This window comes from Helianthus annuus, chromosome 15 (genome assembly GCF_002127325.2).
Source record: "Helianthus annuus cultivar XRQ/B chromosome 15, HanXRQr2.0-SUNRISE, whole genome shotgun sequence".
NCBI classification, from domain to species: domain Eukaryota; kingdom Viridiplantae; phylum Streptophyta; class Magnoliopsida; order Asterales; family Asteraceae; genus Helianthus; species Helianthus annuus.
Window position 1 is genome coordinate 79,309,168 of NC_035447.2, and position 22,241 is coordinate 79,331,408.

The 22,241-nt window shown below is 36.2% G+C and overlaps 1 protein-coding gene, 1 non-coding gene and 1 pseudogene across 2 annotated transcripts; 2 read left to right on the forward strand and 1 right to left on the reverse strand.

Moving 5' to 3' along the window:
• Positions 1 to 1,514: 1,514 nt before the first annotated feature.
• Positions 1,515 to 10,314, forward strand: LOC110911974 (alpha-mannosidase). The gene is made up of 27 exons (XM_022156637.2): positions 1,515 to 1,969; positions 2,067 to 2,150; positions 2,636 to 2,724; positions 2,804 to 2,978; positions 3,075 to 3,278; positions 3,652 to 3,723; positions 3,899 to 4,012; positions 4,099 to 4,199; positions 4,286 to 4,379; positions 5,177 to 5,344; positions 5,412 to 5,501; positions 5,573 to 5,635; positions 5,710 to 5,766; positions 6,097 to 6,316; positions 7,384 to 7,511; positions 7,589 to 7,645; positions 7,772 to 7,831; positions 7,923 to 7,994; positions 8,094 to 8,141; positions 8,565 to 8,684; positions 8,766 to 8,831; positions 8,934 to 9,046; positions 9,132 to 9,216; positions 9,302 to 9,412; positions 9,571 to 9,666; positions 9,738 to 9,854; positions 9,942 to 10,314. Exons 1-27 carry the CDS (start codon positions 1,778 to 1,780, stop codon positions 10,128 to 10,130), a joined length of 2,985 nt encoding a protein of 994 aa, XP_022012329.1. The 5' UTR covers positions 1,515 to 1,777; the 3' UTR covers positions 10,131 to 10,314.
• Positions 10,315 to 13,941: 3,627 nt separating this feature from the next.
• On the forward strand, positions 13,942 to 21,247 carry LOC110913919 (annotated as a pseudogene).
• Positions 21,248 to 21,951: 704 nt separating this feature from the next.
• Positions 21,952 to 22,025, reverse strand: TRNAI-AAU. The gene has a single exon. It is a non-coding gene; the product is annotated as a tRNA-Ile (tRNA).
• Between the last annotated feature and the right edge of the window lie 216 nt (positions 22,026 to 22,241).

Below are 22,241 nucleotides of genomic sequence, written 5' to 3' on the forward strand. Positions count from 1 at the left end.
CGTTTAGAACCTGGGTTATAGTGTGTTGTTCTATCCACTGCGTTTTACGCATCTGGGTTTTCGAATTTTTTTTTCAAAAGTATAGCAATAGTGTGCTCGTTTTAAAGATAAAAAAGCGCTCGTTTTTATGGTGCAATTTTTATAAAAAATATTGTCGTATGAAAAAGTTATTAACGTTTTAAAAATGGGGGGGGGGGGGAATTGGAGGAGAAAGAAACTATTGTCTTGGATTGACTAGAATACCCCTAAACAAACTCACGCGCCTCTTTTCTTCCCTTCAATTTCCCTGATTTAATCTTAGTCCTTGATTAACTAAATGGATAGTCAAGATCACTTCCTAGCCTTCCTAACCAAATAAACTTCCTATTGTATCTCCACCCATATATATATTGTATAAATAAAAAATCATACAACTAAAATTATTAAATACATCACCGAATATCTACATATTATTATTATTTTAATATTTATTTGAAAGGGCTATTTTAATACCATAGAGAAAAAACAAAATCAAAGATATTTTTGTTATCAAAAAGTAAAACAGAAAAGCCAAATTAAATAAAAGCTTTATTTTTTAAAAGACTTTTGATACCAAAGGACAAAAACAAAAATAATATAAAACAGTTTAAACAATAAAAATTCTATTTAATTATTTACTGAGAATAGTATAATAATAACAATTAAAAAACATAATGAGATTCAGTATAGCACAACTAAGATAATCGCACAAAAACCATAATGTAGTGCACAACTAAGATAATCACCCAGTTTAAATAACAAAAACAAATAATTTTACCAATACAAAAACTAATTTTTTTAACGAGAAATTTGGATCACTGACGGACTACTGGGGTATCATCCTGGAGTATAATCGTGTCACCAACCACCCGATCATATCCATCTCCACTATACCCCAATTCAGCAGGAAACCCAATAAATATGGAAAAAAACCCCCTTGTGGGAATCAAACCCAGGGCCTATTGATCATAAAGTCTTATCCCACCACCAAAATACCACTAGACTATAAAGTCATGTATAATTAAAAAAAAAAAATTAACATCCAACAAATCTCAACACTATCCCAGCAGGATCAGATTCTATACTTTGAATAATATAAAAAACATACAATTAAAATAACTAAATACATCACCAAACAGGGGCGGACCTAAGTGTCTGCGTGGGTAGGCGGGTACACCTCTTGAAAAAAATTAGTATATTTTTAGGCAAAAAACTCGACCGCACCCATAAAAATATACTTGAACCACTCATTCATACCCTAGCAAATAATTTATGATCCGCACAGTCACCAAATATCCACATATTATTATTTTACCAAACCAATCCGACCAATAAACTAAACTCAGAAAAACATATTCTTGCATAAATAACAAAAAAACCGAATCATGACACCAAGATCAAAACTTTTCCTTAAAAGTTAAAATCAAATCACCATGATTAGTAACGGCTTCTGTACGAAGTTAGTTCACTTTGTCCTATGAAATCACATGTTTTCCCCACCACACACACACACACACACACAGTGACCCATGACTGTAAATCTTGATAAGATAAAATATTGTGAAAGATTACAAAAATTTAGTATTATCTTTTTGTTATACCATTTATAATTGGAGTAAATCTGCCGACTGAGGTAAACCCAATGTGTTTTTTTGTTTGTATCCCACTAAATAAATGGCAAAAAGGTGCTATCTTTTGGCAGTTTTCTGTATATATTGCTTTGTCTATGTGGGTGTAGTGGAGATATTGAGGGAAAAAGATGATAAAAGTTTGTAACTTTTTTTTGTGGGTGTTTTTGGTTTGTGTTAATAATCATTGTTGTGGGTATGAAACTGGAGGTGGGATTGTTGAGGGGAAGTTGAATGTGCATTTGGTTCCACATTCACATGATGATGTGGGTTGGTTGAAGACAGTTGATCAGTACTTTGTTGGATCAAATAACAGTATACAGGTTGGTGGTTTTTTTTTTTTTTTTTTTTTTTTTTTTTTTTTTTTTTTTTTTTTTTTGTGGTTGGATGTGTGACCCATTTGAATTTGGATGTGTTTAGGGTGCTTGTGTTGAAAATGTGCTGGATTCGGTTGTTATGTCGCTGCTCCGTGATCCAAACAGGAAATTCATATTTGCTGAAATGGTAATGGCTTCAGTTGATGTGTTTTAATTTTATGTTGATTTAATTTTTAAGTGAAATCTTGAAATGCCAGTGTGAGGGGGTGTTTGGATTTGCATTTTTTTTTTTTTTTTTGGTCATGTTAGCTATTAGTATTTTAAATATCAGAATTTGAGAAACACTCTACATTTGACTAGATTATGTAATTATTAGAACATTAGACAGCAAAAATACATCCAAATATCATTTTCTAGTTATTGTTTTATAACATCTGATTGGTTGATTCTTAGTAGTCAGTATCACATGATCACTTCACAACATATGCATCCAAAAAGTCAACTTCTGTGTATGTGTTGACCGATTTGACTTCGAAGAATTAGAATTATAAAATGAGATAGTTAGTTGTTTGATTAATAATTAGTTTTCTGATCTGCTTCTCCAAAATAATAATAAGGTTATAATCGTGGCCAAATGAGTTTATTTTACTCGGTTATTATTGTACAAAACAGGCCTTTTTCCGAAGATGGTGGCTAATGCAAAGCAAGCAGATTCAAGCTCAAGTGAAAAAGCTCGTTTCCGCAGGCCAGTTAGAATTCGTGTACGAAATCAACCCATCTTTTCGTATGGTCATTTTTCCAATTACTAATGACTAATGTTTGGAACAATCACTGGATCAGAAACGGAGGCTGGTGTATGCACGATGAAGCAGCTACACATTACATAGACATGATCGATCAAACAACGTTGGGCCATAGTTTAATAAAGTCTAACTTTAACGTAACTCCTCGGGCCGGTTGGCAGATTGACCCATTCGGGCATTCTGCAGTTCAAGCTTATCTTTTAGGGGCTGAGGTGATTCAAAATCCTTGGTTAATATTGATATTTGATCAAATAATCTTTTTTGAAAATTTTATATTGGTTAGATGAATGGTTTTGGTGTTGATTCAGCTCGGGTTTGATTCAATGCATTTTGCACGGATTGATTATCAAGATAGAGCAAAGAGGAAGGATGATAAAAGTCTTGAAGTCATATGGCGTGGCTCCGAAACATTTGGTTCATCGTCACAGATTTTTACCAATGTATTTCCTAGGCATTACAGTGCCCCGGATGGTTTCAATTTTGAAGTTAGCGGAGATTTTGAGCCTGTTCAGGTTCGCTTGCTTTTTGTTAATAAACAAGTGAAAACCTCTGTCAATCTGGTCGGGTTGGTGGGTTAAACCATTGAACCTGAACACAACCATTTATTTATCTGTGTCAAAGACATCAACCCTACACGGCCCCTTTAACCAATTTATGTAAACAAGTGAAATGGGTTCATAGGTTGTAAACGGGTTGACTTGTTTAACCAAATGGGTAAAACAGGTCTACCGTAAACGACCCTTTTAATTAAACGGGTTAAACACGTCAAGCGAACATGAAACCTGATTATTTTCGTGGCGTGTTGGGAATTACCGCCCTAGTTTTTTTAATTATTACTACTACTAACTCCTATTCCTTAATTATTCATAATTGCTGAAATCACAGGACAGCCCTCTTCTCTTTGACATGAATGTTAAGAAACGTGTTAATGATTTCATCGATGCTGCACTCACTCAAGTAAGCATTTTCCTTTTAACATTTTATTTTTTTTATTTTTTAGGCTTATATATAAAAGTTACAAACAACAAACTTGCTAGACTATGTGGCTTCATTGAAAATGAACTTCAAACACTTTACATTTCAATTTATTCTTTTAAAAGATGTAACATTCTAGTAAATATACGATGAACAGGCAAACGTCACGAGGACAAACCATATTATGTGGACAATGGGAGACGACTTCCAATACCAATATGCAGAGTCTTGGTTCAAGCAGATGGACAAGCTAATTCACTATGTTAACAAAGTACAACTACATTTAATTCCTTTTTTTTATTTTTATGTTCAAACTTTAATGCAAATTAACAGGATATAATACGATTATAATTGCAGGACGGTCGCGTGAACGCATTGTATTCCACTCCATCTGTTTACACAGATGCCAAATTTGCTTCAAATATGTCTTGGCCACTCAAAACACATGACTTTTTCCCGTGCGAATCTTCTAGATCCTCCTTTGAAGTTTATTTTAATCTTTCGACTTTCGTTGACAACTAGCATGCTTATTCCTTGTGTGCAGATATGCAGATGGTGGAGATTCTTACTGGACGGGTTACTTTACAAGTCGTCCGGCTCTAAAAGGATACGTACGTTCATTGAGCGGATATTACTTGGTAAGAATCATAAATCAATTGGATTGCATTATATAACCATATACACTTGTTGATTTTCTTTATGCTTATCAACCTTTATGGTAAAATTGTATAAAACTATTATTAGTATATTTTTATAACTTTTTTTTTACCTAAACATAGTAAAAACAGTTTAACGCGTAAAGATGTTTAGTTAATTAAGATGTTTAGTTAAAATTATATAATCAGTTTAACGCGTAGAGAATAGTGCGAAGTGTCTTTATACGTGTACAATATCCTAAACGGCTTTTTTCTTACAAATTCAAAAATCACCTAATGTGTATTTACATCAAGTTGAGCTTAAATGAGCTCAAGCCTATTGGAGCACATGTAATAAGCGAGCTCGAGCCCTTGCTTCATACACCGTGCTTGACTAGGCTTGCGGGCCTATCATTTATATAAATATAACAATTTTTATTCAACATAATAGATATATGTAAAATAAATATATAATCACATGATATATAATACATATAAGGACGACAAAAGTTAATTTAACATAATTCTAAGAGTTTAAATAATACAACTTTTAAAACAGCCATAACTAGTGTCTGTGTTTTCCGCCGTATCGTGCGAGTACCCTTTCAGTATGTGTGTGTATATATATTGTAAATATCAAAATTGTAATTATAGAACGCAAAAATAGTTATATATGTATATAAATTAAAATAGTTAAATAACTGATAAATAATAAACGAGCCGAAAATTACTCACGAGCTCGAGCTTTAGATAACTTTATGGAAACCAAAACATTTAAAATTTTTGTGAGGTGCAATTAGGCATCAAGGCAGCTGGAGTACCTAACAGGAAGGAAAAACAACGGTCCCAACACCTTTAGTCTTGGAGACGCTTTAGGAATCGCGCAACATCATGATGCAGTCACGGGTACCGCTAAACAACATACAACAAACGACTATGAAAAACGGTTAGCAATTGGAGCTCATGAGGTACAACTTTAATTCATCTTTTTAATTAACTTCAGCCCATTTTACGCTGTTTATTAATGTCCCATAGGCTGAGGCTGTTGTCAATTCAGCTTTATCATGCTTAACTAGCTCTGCATCAAACTGCACCATACCCACATCCAAATCCACATTTACACAGGTAATGCTTTAAACTTAATCTCAGTTTTTTAACTTTAAAGATTTATATGACAGTTATTTTCTCTGTGACAGTGTCCGCTACTAAATATAAGTTTTTGCCCGCCAGCCGAAAACATTCCTTCTGGGAAGAGTTTGGTAACCCAGCTTCCAATATAAAGATTATTTATCCATTATGATTTTTTGGTTAAAGATTTTTTCTTTGTTTTCAGGTTATTGTGGCATATAACCCTCTTGGATGGAAACGAACGGATGTTATCAGGTTTCCGGTGAGCCCCCCCCCCCCCCCCCCCCCCCCCAAAAAAAAAAAAAAAAAAACATAGTCAATTTTTGACATTTTTGCTAGAAAATAGCTAGTTGCTTTGAATACACAATGCAAAAAATGAGATGTGATCATTTCGACCCGTTTAGCTAAAAATGGGCCGATTTGGGTCTCTAGTAGGTTGACTACCTTCCTAAATCGTTTTATCGAGGAAATTGGATTATATATTCATATTGGAGCTTGTGTAAGCATATTTAGTACATTAGTTGTTAGCAAAGCTAAAAAAATAGAAAATTTTGCAGTCTAATCCATTTTGACCCGTTACCAATTTTAACAGGTAAAAGATGCTAACTTAGTTGTCCAAGACAACAAAGGCAATACAATTGAAGCACAATTCGTAGAATTTGATAATGTTACAAGCAACCTAAGAAGCTTCTACACTGAGGCTTATTTGGGATTTTCGCCCAAAGATGTTCCAAAGTATTGGCTTTTGTTTCAAGCATCTGTGCCACCTTTGGGTTGGAACACTTACTTCATTACTCAAAAAACAGGAAAAGGTGCTTTTATGCCTGCTTTTTTTTTAAATAAATAACGATAATATATGCCTATAAAATAGTAGGATTTTTCGTTTTTTTAAATATACATATAAAAACAGCGTATTTTGATAAAATACACAAATAAAAAATATCTAAAGTTATCTTCTTGTGTATCGCTAAACATAAAATTGTGCCCGCTTTTTCATCGCTATTGCTACATAGCGTATAGGTAGCTTGTCGCTATCGTCCGCTATTCGCTATTAACAACTATGTTTATATATATTTACAATTATAATTTTATACACACACACATATACATATGTATATATCTCTAACAAAATATATAGAGTAAACTGCCATTTTGGTCTCTGTGGTTTGGTCAATTTTGCCACTTTAGTCCAAAACTCAAATTTTTTGCTTCTGGGTCCTTGTGGTTTCAGTTTTATTGCCATTTTGGTCCAAAAATGAAATTAGGTCATATTTGTCTTATAAAATCCTATTATTTTGTCATTTTCCGCAAGGACAAAATGATCATTTTTTTTATAAATAAATACCATATTTTATAAGACAAATATGACCTCGTTTGCCCCTGAGGAAAATGACAAAAATGCAGGATTTTATAAGACAAGTATGACCTGATTTCATTTTTGGACCAAAATGGCAATAAAACTGAAACCACAGAGACCCAGATGCAAAAGGTTTGAGTTTTGGACTAAAGTGGAAAAAGTAACCAAACCTCAGGGACCAAAATGACAGTTTACTCAAATATATATTAATTAGTTACTTTTATCATAATGATATGTATAATTTTTTTAAATAATTAATATCAATATTTTATATTATATGCAAATTATTATATTTATAAAATAAAATGATAGGCTCACGAGCCTAATATAAAGCTCGAGCTCATATAATAGAAGAGTTATTTTTAGGGAGCCAAACTCGAGTAGCTTGCCAGTGGCATGGCTCGTTTACACCCTTATCTATAATGATTAGTATCTTAATTTTATTAGCTGGAAATAAATGGGAAAATAATCTAAAAAAATTTATGATCTTTCTTCTAATATATAATTTTCTTAAAAATTCAGGAGGATATGTTTCCATGTTAGAGTACACTACGCAGAGTGACACCGTTAAAATCGGACCAGGAAGCTTAAAGATGTCATTTTCTGTGAAGTCTGGACAACTAAAAAGAATTACAAATTCTAGAACCGGGGCAAGTTCTGTTTTAAATCGCTAAAACTTAATATAACTGTTTTCTGTTTTGTAACTAATTTCTTTGATTTTTTTCAGGTTGATTTACCAGTACAACAAACCTACCTCTGGTATGGTAGTGGAGATCAAAACCAGGTACAACAATTTATGTTTGTTTCCATTTCGTGGGTCCCATTTCCATGACGGAAATGGGCCCCACGAAATAATCACACTGCAATTCATAGTATGTTTTTATTGTTATACTTGGTATGTTTTTTATAGCCTTCTGGAGCATACATTTTCCACCCCAACGGATCACCCCCGTCTATTGTTTCAAGATCAGTATGTATTCTTCTTTTTTTCAATTATATCTTTTCAGCCCGAATATATAAGCCTTGGGTCAGGCTAAGTGATATGATCACTTCATTTTCAGGTACCTATTAAAGTCATTCGTGGCCCGCTTGTAGATGAAGTTCATCAGCAATTCAACCCGTGGATCTATCAGGTCGGGATCTTGATTAGTTGATTCCAGATGATGAAGCAGCCGACTTTTTTTGTTTTAAATCTGGTTTATCTTTATTTCAATTTCGTATGTTTTTTTTAGGTGACAAGACTTTACAAAGACAAAGAACATGCTGAATTCGAGTTCACTGTACGTATACCCTTCTGTTTTCTGGAAAACTCAGCGGGTTAGGTAACAGATCAGAACGGGTCACCTTTTTACGGGCCAGAGTGAATTGGCTTGCTCTATAGCACTTTTTCTCCTTAACGTTTTTCAATAAATAGTTAGTTTGTCAAATATGATTACAAAAATTATATCGTCATAATAGTAATCTAATAATTTTAATCAAAATGATTTCAGAAATTTTATTAAAATGCACTTTGGGCGAATTTCGACCCATTAAACCAATTCCTTATAAGATAACTTTTGTTTGTAGTTTTACCTTTAGGACCCATTAGAGATCAAAATATAACCCAAATCAACCCGTTCATAAGTAAACGGGTCTAAGTTGCCACATCAAGCTAATAGTGATCACTGACAATTCTGGTTTTATTAAAAAAAAACTTTTGTAAGATCGGCGAAATCCCAACGGATGACAGTGTTGGAAAAGAAGTGATTACAAGAATTACAGCGAACATGGTCACCAACAAGGTGTTCTATACCGATTCTAACGGAAGGGACTTTCTCAAAAGGGTTAGCCCGTTATACATTTCTCTATATTTCCTACGGTTAATATCTTTCATGGCAAGTAAGTAATCTTCGATTTATTATCAGGTACGTGATTATAGAGAAGACTGGCCTCTTCATGTTACACAACCGGTAGCTGGGAATTATTATCCGGTAACTCTCTAGAGACTAGACCTTTAGTTTATATGTCTTCATATGAGCGTTTGGATGTGTGTTTTTTAAGTGATCACATGATACCGAATGTGTTTTTTGCAGTTAAATCTCGGAATATACACAAGTGACAAAAAGACCGAGATGTCGGTGCTTGTTGACCGTGCTACCGGGGGAGCTAGCATCAAAGACGGACAAATGGAGATTATGTTTCATCGGTATCCTCTATGATATTGAGTCTCATTCATGTACTTTTTTAATACTAGCATATAGAAAATGACTAAATGTTTCTTTTTTTCAAAGGCGTATGTTGGAAGATGACGGTAGAGGGGTGGGCGAACCCCTTGATGAGACGGTATGTACCAAGACCACTTGTCAAGGACTTAAGGTACGGTAGTTTAAACATTAATATTTTTGTTGACCCGATATACCCCGAGATGTAGATGGGCATGTAAAGCCTCATTTGTTTTCAGGTTCGAGGAAATTATTATATGAGCGTTGACAAAGTTGGTAGCGGGTCACGCTGGCGCCGAACAACAGGCCAAGAGATTTACTCACCCCTCCTCTTAGCCTTTGCACATGAGGTATGTTTTCCTGACATTTACAAAAGAGTTTTTGCACACTTTGTATGGACTCTTTGCATTTGGGCTTTTATGTCACCATGGGCTGGGCCTTTGGGCCTGTTTTCCTAAACTTGATAAGTCTTTCAAATAGCATAGTTTAACAACCATTTACTTGACAGAATCAAGACCACTATAAAGCTTCACACTCAACAAGATCAACAACAATGGATCCTAACTACAGTTTACCCCCTAACATAGCGTTAATTACACTTCAGGTAACATATCAAGTCATTACACAAACGATTATCAAACGCGCCCTCTCTTTCTCTAACCTTCATTTATGTAGGAACTGGAAGACGGAAGTGTGCTTCTTCGTTTAGCGCACCTATACGAGGCTGGTGAAGACGTTGACTTTTCAACCTTAGTCAAAGTGGAGCTAAAGAAAGTGTTTGCTCACAAAACGGTATACTGTCAAGCTAACAATTTCAAAATCATAAAAATCTTGTTGCTGTCATAAGTCATAACCATATTAAATAATGTCATTTTACAGATCAAGAAAATCAAAGAAACAAGCTTATCTGCAAACCAAGACAAGTCAGCAATTAAGAAGACGCCATGGAAGGTTGAAGGCAAAAGTGAAACCGGATCACGAACGGTTAAAGGTGGGCCCGTTGACCCGTTGACTCTTGTTGTCGAGTTGGGCCCGATGGAGATTCGGACTTTCATATTACATCTTTGATTAGTTCCAAGCAATTAGTTGAATAACAAATAAAGTATAATAATTCATTCTCAATTGGAATGGTGGTGATTAGATCATGCTGAGAACATTGTTAAGATCATATATTTAACTTGCACCAATAGGCTTGATAGTTGATACTTCTTGTAACATTACATTCTAGAGAATAAAGAGTTCTTATATATGAGTTTGTCTTCTCAAATTGGGTTTTAGGCAAGCACCTTATTAATGTCCCTTACAACTTTGGGAGTGGGTCAAAAAAGGCGGTTTTTAGAGTCAGTGGAAGCAGCATCTCTTCCCCTAAAGGTTTGACCTCGTCCCACCCCCAAAACCTACGAGTAGCTTTTGCTATGAGTGGGATTCTACTGTGTAGTTTTCTTATTCGTATAATACTTATTGTAGTCTGCATTGCGATACTCCTTTCTGTAGTTTTCTTATTCGTATGATACTTATTGTAGCATCATTGTGGTGGATATACGTCATGAGCTAAGTCATTGGTTAGTCCATTTATTGTAGTGTGCATGGTTCAGTCGGTTCAATTATAATCCTTAACCGAAGTCATCGGTTAGTCTATTTTATTAACCAACCGGTTTTCGATTAATCAATTCGGTTTATTCAGTTTTTTAGAGTGAAAATATATTGTGTTTCGTTCATACTTGCCAAGTTACATCGAGATAGAAGGTAGACGGGCAACAAGCTGCGCCGCCACCCCTTTCTGAATTTGCAAACCCTAATCTACCAAAGACAAAACCCCGTCCCCCTAAGGCTGAGCAATTGTTGTGGATGACCCGTTGGACCCTGGTCAGGAATTAGATAGCTTCTGGCGTTAGGGAGCCAAATGTGTCAAAGGCAAAAGGGACAAAAACATGCTGGTTCTCTGCACAAGCTTTAGCGTGCTTATCAACTTTCTTCGATTCTACCTTTCTTGGTGCTTGTCCAGCTACAAACCCATCTTCCCTTAAACCAATCAGAGGGGAAACCCCCGTGAGGTCCACACAAGCATGTTTCCCCTAGCCCAACCAAAGACGAGCAGATCCGCTGGTAGCAGAGTAGATCTTCCTTCCATAGGGTCCGTAAGGAAATTTACAATAGCCTCTTTCTTAGCCAAAATCCCAGCTCTTCTCAGGATGTCCCACAAAATATCTCGCACCCAGTCATGCCGATATTTGAACCCAGGGATTTCGGCTAATAGTTAAAACCAAATTTTAGCTAAAACTTTTTTCTTAGAAATACAAGAAATTGAGGTATAAATACATGAAATGTATGTATAAATACATGAAATGGAGGTATAAATACATAAAACAGAAATATCAATATGAAATACATGAACTGCACATATAAACGATAGGAATATATGAAAATATGAATGTTTCAGTTTGGTTAATTTTGGTTAGACGATGGTATAAAAAAATCAATACCCGCTTTTGGTTAATTCGGGGTTCAGTTAATTAGTAAGTTATCGTGAAAATAACGTTATAAGCGGCGGACGGTTAATCATGCATCATATGGTGGCGTTGATAGCCGAAAGACAAAAGGGTACATGCACTAATCGGCCTTTGTCCGGATTATTGAGTGTTATGTACCTTTTGTTTTAGCCTTGATACAAAACTACCTCTCATTTCCTACGGGGTAGAGGTAAGGTTATCTACATCTTATCCTCCTCAGACCCTACCTTAGTTTTGCTATTGATGGGTTACTGAGTATGATGATGATGGTGGGTTTCAGGGGTAAGAATTAACATATTGACGCTTTTAACCCTTCGTCGCGCAAACTTTCAAATAATTAAATTACGCAAACGACCCCTCTTGACCAACAAGTGGCTCATTTGTGAATACGAATACCGTGTAAGGTCATTCAGAGGCTTAGTTTAAGCATGTTGACACTTTCAGTCCTTCCACATTCAAAGTTTTTTTTGGTTTTTCGCAAAATTAGTCCCTAATAGTCAACGTTTGACTTCATTAGGGTTTAGTACACGTGTCAACACATCATTGGACGTGATTTTACGAGGTGTTACACATCATGATTCAAGTTGTCATCTACAAGCCTTTTCTGATTCAACATGGCCCAATCTTCAAGCTTTCTCCAATTCAGATTGGCCTGGTTGCCCTATTGATCGTCGGTCCACGGGGGGATACGTTATTTACTTGGGCTCCAATCTTGTTTCATGGGCTGCTAGAAAGCAACGCACTGTCTCTCGATCTTCTACAGAATCAGAGTATAAGGCTATCGCTGATACTGTGGCAGAACTGATCTGGTTAAGATCCCTTCTTCGTGAACTTGGTATGATTGATAAACCACCGACACTTTGGTGTGACAACCTTGGTGCGACCTATCTTTCTGCAAATCCATTTTTTCATGCACAAACAAAGCATGTTGAAGTCGATTATCATTTTGTTCGTGAACAAGTTGCTCATAGGATGTTGAAGGTTAACTTTATTTCTACTGATGATCAAATAGCTGATATCTTTACAAAGTCACTGTCCACACAGAGATTCTTATCATTACGATCCAAGTTGCAGGTCGTTCCCCGCCCTCAACTTGCGGAGGAATGTTAAACTAAGTTATTGGTTTGCCAATTTATTTATTGTTAAGGGTATTCAATTGTAATTAGTATTATCTATATATATAGGACCTTTGTAATCTCCTTTATTCAATAATACAGTTTTATGTTCTGATTTTTTACTACATGTGTATATAATGATATATAATAATGTGTATTTTATGAGCAATTTAATTTATATATTGGTTAAGGAGTTATAATACAGCCCTAAAATGATTAGAACGACATTCACACTCGGAGAGTATACGTTGCTTTTTAAGGTTGAAAATTAAGGGGCTGTTTGGTAGCCTCTGAATGGTCATTAAGAGGCTACCTTTTAATGGAACCATTAAGAATTTTACCAATGAAAAGGTAGAAGGATGTGACATGTGATGATTTACCATTCAGATGTTACCTCTTAACCATTCAGACTTGAGGTTACCTCTTATTCATTCAGAGGTTTTAAACCATTAAGAGCTAGCATCTGAATGGTCATTAAGAGGCTACCAAACAGCCCCTAAGTATTGATTTTGAGAATATTTACGTTTGATATGTCATTTTGGAATTTTTCCCACAAAACAAGAGTAAAATATATAATTATAGTTAGATAGGAATGTTCCCATTAATGAAGTTACCTACTTACCACCTTTCATATCCACTTGATATGTCATTTTCCCCATAAAACAATGGTAAAAGAGTTAAATGTGATTTTAGTCTTTTGGTTTGGATCATTTTAATAGTTTAGTTTAAATGTTTCATTTTTTACATGTGTTTTTAAAAAAATTTCACCATTGCTATTTTAGTCTACTGGTTTAACTTTATTCATTTTTCCTGTTAGCGAGAAGGACAATTCGGTCATTTTATATGTAATTCTGTTAACTAAAAGGGCAATTCGGCCATATAAAATGACAGAATTGCCCTTCTCGTTAACAGAAAAAATGGATAAAGTTAACTCATATGACTAAAATGGCAACGGTGAAACATTTTTGGACCCACAGTCGAAAAATGAAACCTTTGGACTAAACTGACAAAATGACTCAAACCATGTGGACTAAAATCACATTTAACTCATAGTAAAATATATAACTATAGTTAGATAGGAATGTTCTCATTAATCAAGTTAACGACTTACCACCTTTCATATACAAATATAAACGGTTGACCTTTCCGGAAGTCCAAGAAAACGACTTCAATATTAACTTCTACATAAGCAGTTTCAAGATCTCCGCATCTTTCCACCGGTCATTGAAGTTTTCCAGCCCATCATCATCTGAGATGTCGACAAATGTTAAAACAACTCCAGTTGGTATTGATCTCGGAACCACATACTCGTGTGTTGCTGCTTGGTTTGATCAACACAACCGTATTGAGATTCTTCCAAATGATCAGGGTAACACCATTACCCCATCATGCGTTGCATGTAACGATAAACAAATTTTAGTAGGTGAGGCTGCCAAAAACCAAATTACCAGGAACCCCATTCACACAGTATTTGGTAAGCTTATTTCGTCAACTTTGGTCTTCATTTAATTAGTATATGATTTGTAAGTTGCTATCGGGATGTGCATTTTTAACACAACACGAACCTAATATGATATACACGGGTTTGATGCATTTAGCTGAATAGGTCATGTTCGCGTCAACCATATTCGCGTCAACCCAACGGATATTATTAGAATGTGTTATTTTTATAGTAACATAAACCATTAGGGTATTTCTGTGCCAAGATTTAAAAATTGTAAATACTCTATGACATAGTTTAAGCAGCATAGTTGCTTTAAAAAATAAATATCATACGTATAGTAATATTTGAGTTTTAAAGTATTTATATATAAAAGAAAATTGAGTTAACTGCCATTTCAGTCCCTGTGGTTTGGTCACTTTGGCCATTTCAGTCCAAATTTCAAAAATGCGTCATTTTCCTCCCTGACATACTGGAAAGGTGTCATTTCAGTCCAAATTCTCATAACCCAGTTAAAGTCAGTTAGGTGAGTATATTTAATGAAGGGTATTTTAGTCCTTTTATAATTATTTTGTTTTCCCTTTATGTTTTTATTAACCAAAACCCCCTTCCCCTGTATAAAACCCCAACCTGCAACTTGTTTACAACCCTAACCCTAAATCCCAAATTCACCCCCAAAATTGAAGCAATCCATCCCCTCAACGATGGTCGTATGCGCTAATTGTGGGTCTCCAACAATTGGGAAGACATCGTGGACCCCTGCAAACCCTGGAAGGAAGTTTTTCTGCTGCATTACTCGACATAGGGGTTGCGGGTTTGTGGATTGGGCAGAGGGTCCATCGTGTGAAATGGCTGTTGAAGTATTTTGACATTTTGTGGGTTTGGCTTATCAAGTTAGGGACCATGAAGAACAAGCTTTGAGGATGACATCTGAAATTAGGCAACTTCAAGAACAAGCTTTAGGAATGGCAGTGAAGTACACGAGATTGAAGATGATGTTAATGTTTAGCTGGGTTTTTTTCATCTCATATGTTGCTTTTCACTGAAATGTTTAATGTTAAAGCAGTGGTATAAATTGTGTTTTGCTGGTATGTGTCTTCGATATGTAATGTGGTGTCTTCGATATGTAATGTGGATGTAAAAATGGGTTATTATGTACATATTATGACGTTAATGTAATAGCAGTTGGCGAATATTGTCCGATACATTGTAATATGCTTTTTGTTATGGTTATGCATTTTCCGAATATTGTTGCCTCCGATTCAATGTAATATGCTTTTTGTTATGGTTAATGCACTTGCCGAATATTGTCCGAGGCAATGTAATCAACTGGTGTTACCTTATGGTTATGAATATTGTCCGAGGCAATATTGTTGCGTCCGATTCAATGTAATACGCTTTATGTACCAAAAGACATCACCATAACAGATTTCATAATTGACCATAACCATTACCCAAGACCTGGACATAATAAATAAACATAGCACCATAACAGATTTCATAATTGACCATAACTCATAACAGAAGACATAACCAGCATATTACATAGTTTACCAGAATTCATAACAGAAAGACATAACCTGGACATAAAACATAACCCCATAAGACATGTTCCAAACACAGATTAGGTAGTGTACCAACAGACATAAGCAAAAGACATGACATGTTCCTGGACAAATTACATAACAGTGTACAACAACCAGCTAACCAAAACATTCAAAAGACATTTTCAACCAACATAACCAGGACATGTTTCTACCAAACTACTGAACACCAGCAATGCCTATTCAACATCAGTCCCCTTGCAACTCCTCCTGTTATGGCCCCTCCTTTTACACTTGCTGCATTCCACAGTTTCACCCTTTCTTGACATCTTGCCACTGGATTCCATCTGTTGAGTCAACTCACTGATTTCCACAGCAGATTTCTTCCTTTTCTTTTTTGGCCTGCCTATTTGCTTGTGGTGCTTTGGTGGAAGCAGCTTAGTAGGGCATGTGGAAGGTGTCTATAAGTCTTGACCATCTACTGGATCAATTACATAGGAATACACATCCTTCCAAGTCTGCATCCAGTATGATTTATCAACCCACTTCTCCAATACACCATCATCCTTGCCATGTAGGGCCAAGTTCCATATACAAGCAACTGCATGCTTGCAAGGGATGCCAGTCAAGTCCCATCTTCTGCAGGTGCAACTTTTCTCCACCAAGTTCACTACTTTGTTGTTTCTTGGCCCATTAACTTGATACTTGGAGATAAAGTTAAAGATAACAGTGTACTCAGCAGCTTCTTGTTTGATCTTGTCTAGGACTTCAGTTGCATAGGGGGTTAGAGGACCTTTGCTCTTTGCAATCAGCTTGTGTACAACAAGATTCCTCTTCATTAGGTATTCCCTGATGCACTCTAGACTGGTAATGATTGGTTTATCCCTAGCATGTATCAACTGCCTATTTAAATGTTGTTTAGAAGAATGTCACACTTTGGCCTACCTGTTTAATGGAAACCTGTCAGTTATTATGCAACCACAAACAATTATGCAAATGGCTTAACATATATGACATTCTTAAGCCTTACCACTAAACTGACACCGGGTCCAATGTTTCACTGGGATCTGTCTCAACCAGCCATGCAGCTTCTTATCTACCATCTTGATATCTTGCATTGCATGATCAAACCAAGGAACTGTTGTTGCAGAAGCAGCATTCCAGAATAGACCTTTTATCCTATCATCCCTCCAGTTAGCATTAGCCTTCATATTTTCATGTATATGCCGAATACAGTATCTATGCTCTGCCATAGGAAAGACCTTGCTAACAGCAGGTAGTATTCCCTGTACAGAATGGACAGTTATACATAACAAACTTGAACAACAAAGGCATACATTTAAACAAATTATACATAACACACTTGAACAACTAAGGCATACATTTAAACAAGTTATACATAACACAATGGCACCTTTTGTCTGTCGCTTATGAAGGTGAAGTTGGCAGTTCTTGGCAGCTCCAGATCTACAGCAAGTTGTTCTAAAAACCAGGTCCAGGTCTTTGTAGTTTCAGACTCAACCACAACAAAAGCAACAGGATAAATCCCGTTGTTTCCATCAACACCCACTGCTGTTAAAATTTGGTCAGGGTAGGGCCCCTTCATAAAGCATCCGTCCAACCCTAGAATGTCTCTACCAATTATCTTAAAACCCTTCTTAAATGCACCATAACAAATATAAATCCTCCTAAACTGCCTTGTTGAACTTTTGGCCTTACAACTAGATGGTTCAACATCTATGATAATAGTTGTTCCTGGATTCGATTTCATTAACTGTTCAGCATATTCCCTAAGTAACCCAAACTGAGTTTTATAATCCCCTTGAACCTTCTCCATGCAAAATGCTTAGCTCTAGAAATTTGGTTAATTGTAATCTGTACCTGAATTTCTTCTGGAGTTGATCTTGAAGAGCAGCCAGTGGAATTGTAGGGTTAACCAAAATTATGGGTTCCACTTCCTTGGTCAAAAAAGAGATATTGCATAAGCCCACATCCCTGGTATGCAAGCAGTCATGTTCATTGATAAGAGTCTTCACCACCCATGTGTCTCGGCTCTTGAAGTGATTTGAGATGTGCAAAACCCAAGGGCATGTGGGAGGAGGAATCTTTTTCCTTGGACGTTTTGGCTTCTTTTCAGGCTCTTTTGAAGAACAAGACTGCTGGGCCCCACCATTGTTATTTGTGTTTGCATTATGGTCCCCAACCACTTCTGGGTTTGCATTCAAAGGTGTATCATGTGAATTTCCAGAACTGCCCTCATTATCACAACCACCTTCATTACTGCTCAACTTTGGATTCTTTCCCATGCACACAACCCGGAACCTTCTTTTATCATTCCTAATTATGTACAATTGCCTTTTAGATTCCACTGCATACCATTTCACAAGATCTTTGATTGATTGCCTATCATAAAACTGTTGACCTACATAAAAGGGACAACCATCTGTTGGTTTCTTTTTCCTCCTGCTTCTCCTAATCCTCCTAACGGCCCTCTGCAGTTTTGTTTCATCATCATCCGGGTCACTCAGACTATCAAAGTTATCTATATCTACTTGAACATCTACCAATTCATCCTCATTTAAATGGTCTTCTTGTATGTTCTCATCTTCACTAATGTCAAAGTCCACAGCAGCCCTAAATTCATCCATGTCATCATCATAGTCTATGACTAAGTTATCCTTATCAACAATGAACTCAGGATCATCTACATCCTCCTCTGTCTGCACCTTCTTGTAAGCTTCACTTTTGGTGGCATTTGCCCTCTTATTGCTGGCATGTTCATTCATACCCTCACTATCCTCTTCACTAACCTCATCATCAGGAATAAACTCAGGGTCTTCAGAATCACTTCCCTCAGACTGTACCTTACCACTGCTACCATCACCACTGCCCTCATTATCATCACCACTGCCATCATTATTATCACCACTGCCCTCACTATCACCACCTCCTGGACTACCATCACCACCTCCTGGACTACCAACACCACCTACTGGAATTTCATCACCACCTACTGGATTTTGATCACCACCACAACCTGGTTCCTGTGTTAGATCTCCTAAATCAGGATCATTTTGAGGCTGATGATGTTGTTCAGGAAAGACCACATTTAATGGTTCCTGTGTCAAGTCTCCTATATCCACTTTTTGAACCTTTTCAACATATAACTCTATAACCTTAGTCTTTGTTGCATGTTTAATCAACCTACGAATATCAGCATCTGTACCTATTGGCCTTAACCCAAAATCCATATCTTCACCTGGAATCCTAAAATAGTATTTTAAAAGATCCAGATCCTCTTCCATATAACCAAGTTCCATCATCATGTCATTGATGATTACTCGCGAGAAATATTCCGCATTCACCTTATCAACATATTCGATTATCCCCCCCTCGTATGTTATATCTGGGAACAGAGTGAGTTCACCTCCATGGTGAACTTGCATTGTGAACACATCAGGTCGGTGTTCTGAAACGATTATACAACCAACATTAGTCCTAATTTATACATGATGAAGAAAAACAATCATTCAAAAACCAAAAAGTGACGAATGTAAACCTACCATATGCGAATGCGATTTCAGGGTCGAAATTTGAGTAAACACCTCGAACCCTCCAGTTTGGATCGTTGTCGTCTTCATGATCCATTGTTGTTATCGTTGATTGTACACAGATTGTTGAGGGAAAGGGGTTAATTTTGGGGGTGAATTTGGGATTTAGGGTTACGTTGTAAACAAGTTGCAGGTTGGGCTTTTATATAGGGGAGGGGGGTTTTGGTTAATAAAAACATAAAGGAAAACAAAATAATTATAAAAGGACTAAAATACCCTTCATTAAATATACTCACCTAACTGACTTTAACTGGGTTATGAGAATTTGGACTGAAATGGCACCTTTCCAGTATGTCAGGGAGGAAAATGGCGCATTTTTGAAATTTGGACTGAAATGGCCAAAGTGACCAAACCACAGGGACTGAAATGGCAGTTAACTCAAAGAAAATTAAATAAAACCTGTTTTGGGTCAAATGGATGTCAACTCACGAATATACATGTCATGTTCAGGTTGATGTGTGTGACATCTTTTTTGGGTTTGACCTATGAACACGACTTGTTTAGTAGTCCTAGTTGATAAACAATATGTACAGTTAATTTGGAATACTTTTTCAGATGTTAAGCGAATGATGGGGAGCAGATTTAGTGATACGAAATTGCAAAAAGACATACACACATGGCCTTTTAAGGTAATCGAAGGATTTAGCGACAAGCCAATGATTGTACTTGAACACAAGGGTGTAGACAAAGAATTTACACCCGAAGAAATATCTTCCATGATTCTAAAGAACTTGAAAGAGACTGTCGAGGCATACCTTGGAACAATTGTAAGCGATGTGGTGATTATAGTCCCTGCATATTTCAGTAACAAGCAACGACAGGCAACAAAGGATGCTGGTACCCTGGCTGGCCTCAATGTCATGCGCTTGATTAGTGAGCCCACAGCAGCCGCAATTGCTTACGGGCTAGACAAGTTTGCTGACCCAAACCACCCATTACAGAAAACCGTTTTCATCTTTGATTTGGGTGGGGGGACATTTGATGTGGCGCTTCTCACTATTAGCGTAGAAGGAACGTTAAGTGTTAAAGCAGTGGGGGGTGACACTCATTTGGGTGGAGAGGATTTTGACAAGGCGATGGTTGATCATTGTGTACACGAAATTAAAAAAAGACATAACAAAGATGTAAGTAAAAATGCAAGAGCAATGGGGAGATTGAAAGTTGCATGTGAGAAAGCAAAGAGGGAGTTGTCCTCGACATTTGAAGCTTCTATCGATATTGATTGCTTGTATGACGGAATTGATTTTTCATTGAAGATCACCCGAGCAAAATTTGAGAAGCTAAATGATGGTTTTTTTTAAGAAGTGCATTGAGCAAATGGAAAATTGTTTAAGGGATGGCAATATGAAAAAAAGATAATGTTGATGATATAGTCCTTGTTGGTGGGTCGACTAGGATTCCAAAGGTACAACAAATGTTGATGGAATTTTTCGACTGGAAACCACTTTGCAAGAGCATTAAAGCGGATGAAGCTGTCGCCAATGGTGCAGCGGTGCTAGCTGCAAACTTGTGTGGTATTGGAAATAAAGTTGTGAAGGATTTGGCACTTTTAGATGTGACCCCTTTGTCCCTCGGCACCAGTGTATACTATGAACATCTAAAAGAAGGATATATGAGTGTCATAATCCCATGGAACACGCCGATACCCACCATAATGGAGAAAGTTTATTGGACGTCAGGGGACAACCAAGCATCTATGCGGGTTGATGTGTATCAAGGTGAGTCTACTAAAGTAAAAGACAATATATTTCTTGATGAATTCATTATTTGTGATGTTCCGCCAGCTCCTAAAGGTGATGAAAAAAATTAAGGTTCGCTTTAGCATAGATGCTAATGGTATTCTTGAAGTCTCAGCCGAATTGCTATCGCTATCTACTGGTAATAAAGAAAGCATGGTAATCGCCGGGAGTGGAAATTTGTCCAAGGATGACATCGAGAACATGCTAAAAAAGGTTGAGTTATGAATTCTGTTATAATTAGCATGAGGATTAAACGAGAGCATTGTTCATTTTTCTACTTTCAAGAAGTTAGTTATCAACTTTATTATTGCCTAAAGATGAAAAAGGGTGTTTGTTTGAATGTGTGTTTTCTAAGTGATTACCTGATACCGAATGTGTTTTTGCATCTCAATCTTGGAATATTCACAAGAGACTCAAACTTAATTAAACGAGATAAATAAACTACCTAATTCAAGCTAAACATTTAAACTTCATATAAATATTAGATTAACCAAACTCCATTTTATATATCCGTCCATTTGTTTCACGAACCAAATTAGGATTGACTCGCATTTCATCAAAGTATCACCGCTCATCTTATTGGTTTGCGTCGATTTCAAGTCACATGTCAAAGTCACTACTTTGAGTACTAATGCCTCGCTAATGTTAGTTCCATTTAGGACGCATCTTAGCTCGTTACAATTACAAAGCTCCCAACAAGGAGAACACAAACCCATAAATTATTACTTATACAATTACAATTATTTATGTTCAAAAATAATAAAAAAGATCACATTTTTACTAATTTTCCAGCATATTAATCACGAGATATATAACATTTGTCCATAGATTAAATTAAGTTAATGAAATTGTTAAGAGCTTCATATTTAGAATACCTTTATTTCTCAAGGGTCTGTTGAGCCCAAAGTAAAGAAAACAAAAAAACCGATTGGCCCATGCAGGTCTCGAACCTGCGACCTTCGCGTTATTAGCACGACGCTCTAACCAACTGAGCTAATAGGCCAACTTGTTTAATGACTTGATCTAAAATACTCTTAAATACATTTTTTATCTTAATATATATTTACATATTGATCTAATGATTTTTAGGCCAAAAATTGGATCGGTAAATAAATGATATGCAAACTACTTTGCAAGCTTTTGATGTGATATATATGTTTTACTACAATATAACAAAAAAAAACATATAATATTATGCGATATTTATAACTGTGATGAT

Coding starts and splice junctions, on each gene's coding strand:
- LOC110911974 (XM_022156637.2), top strand. CDS start 1,778: ATGATAAAAGTTTGTAACTTTTTTTTGTGGGTGTTTTTGGTTTGTGTT. Junction 5,345..5,411: donor TAGCAATTGGAGCTCATGAG/GTACAACTTTAA, acceptor AATGTCCCATAG/GCTGAGGCTGTTGTCAATTC. Junction 8,142..8,564: donor ATGCTGAATTCGAGTTCACT/GTACGTATACCC, acceptor AACTTTTGTAAG/ATCGGCGAAATCCCAACGGA.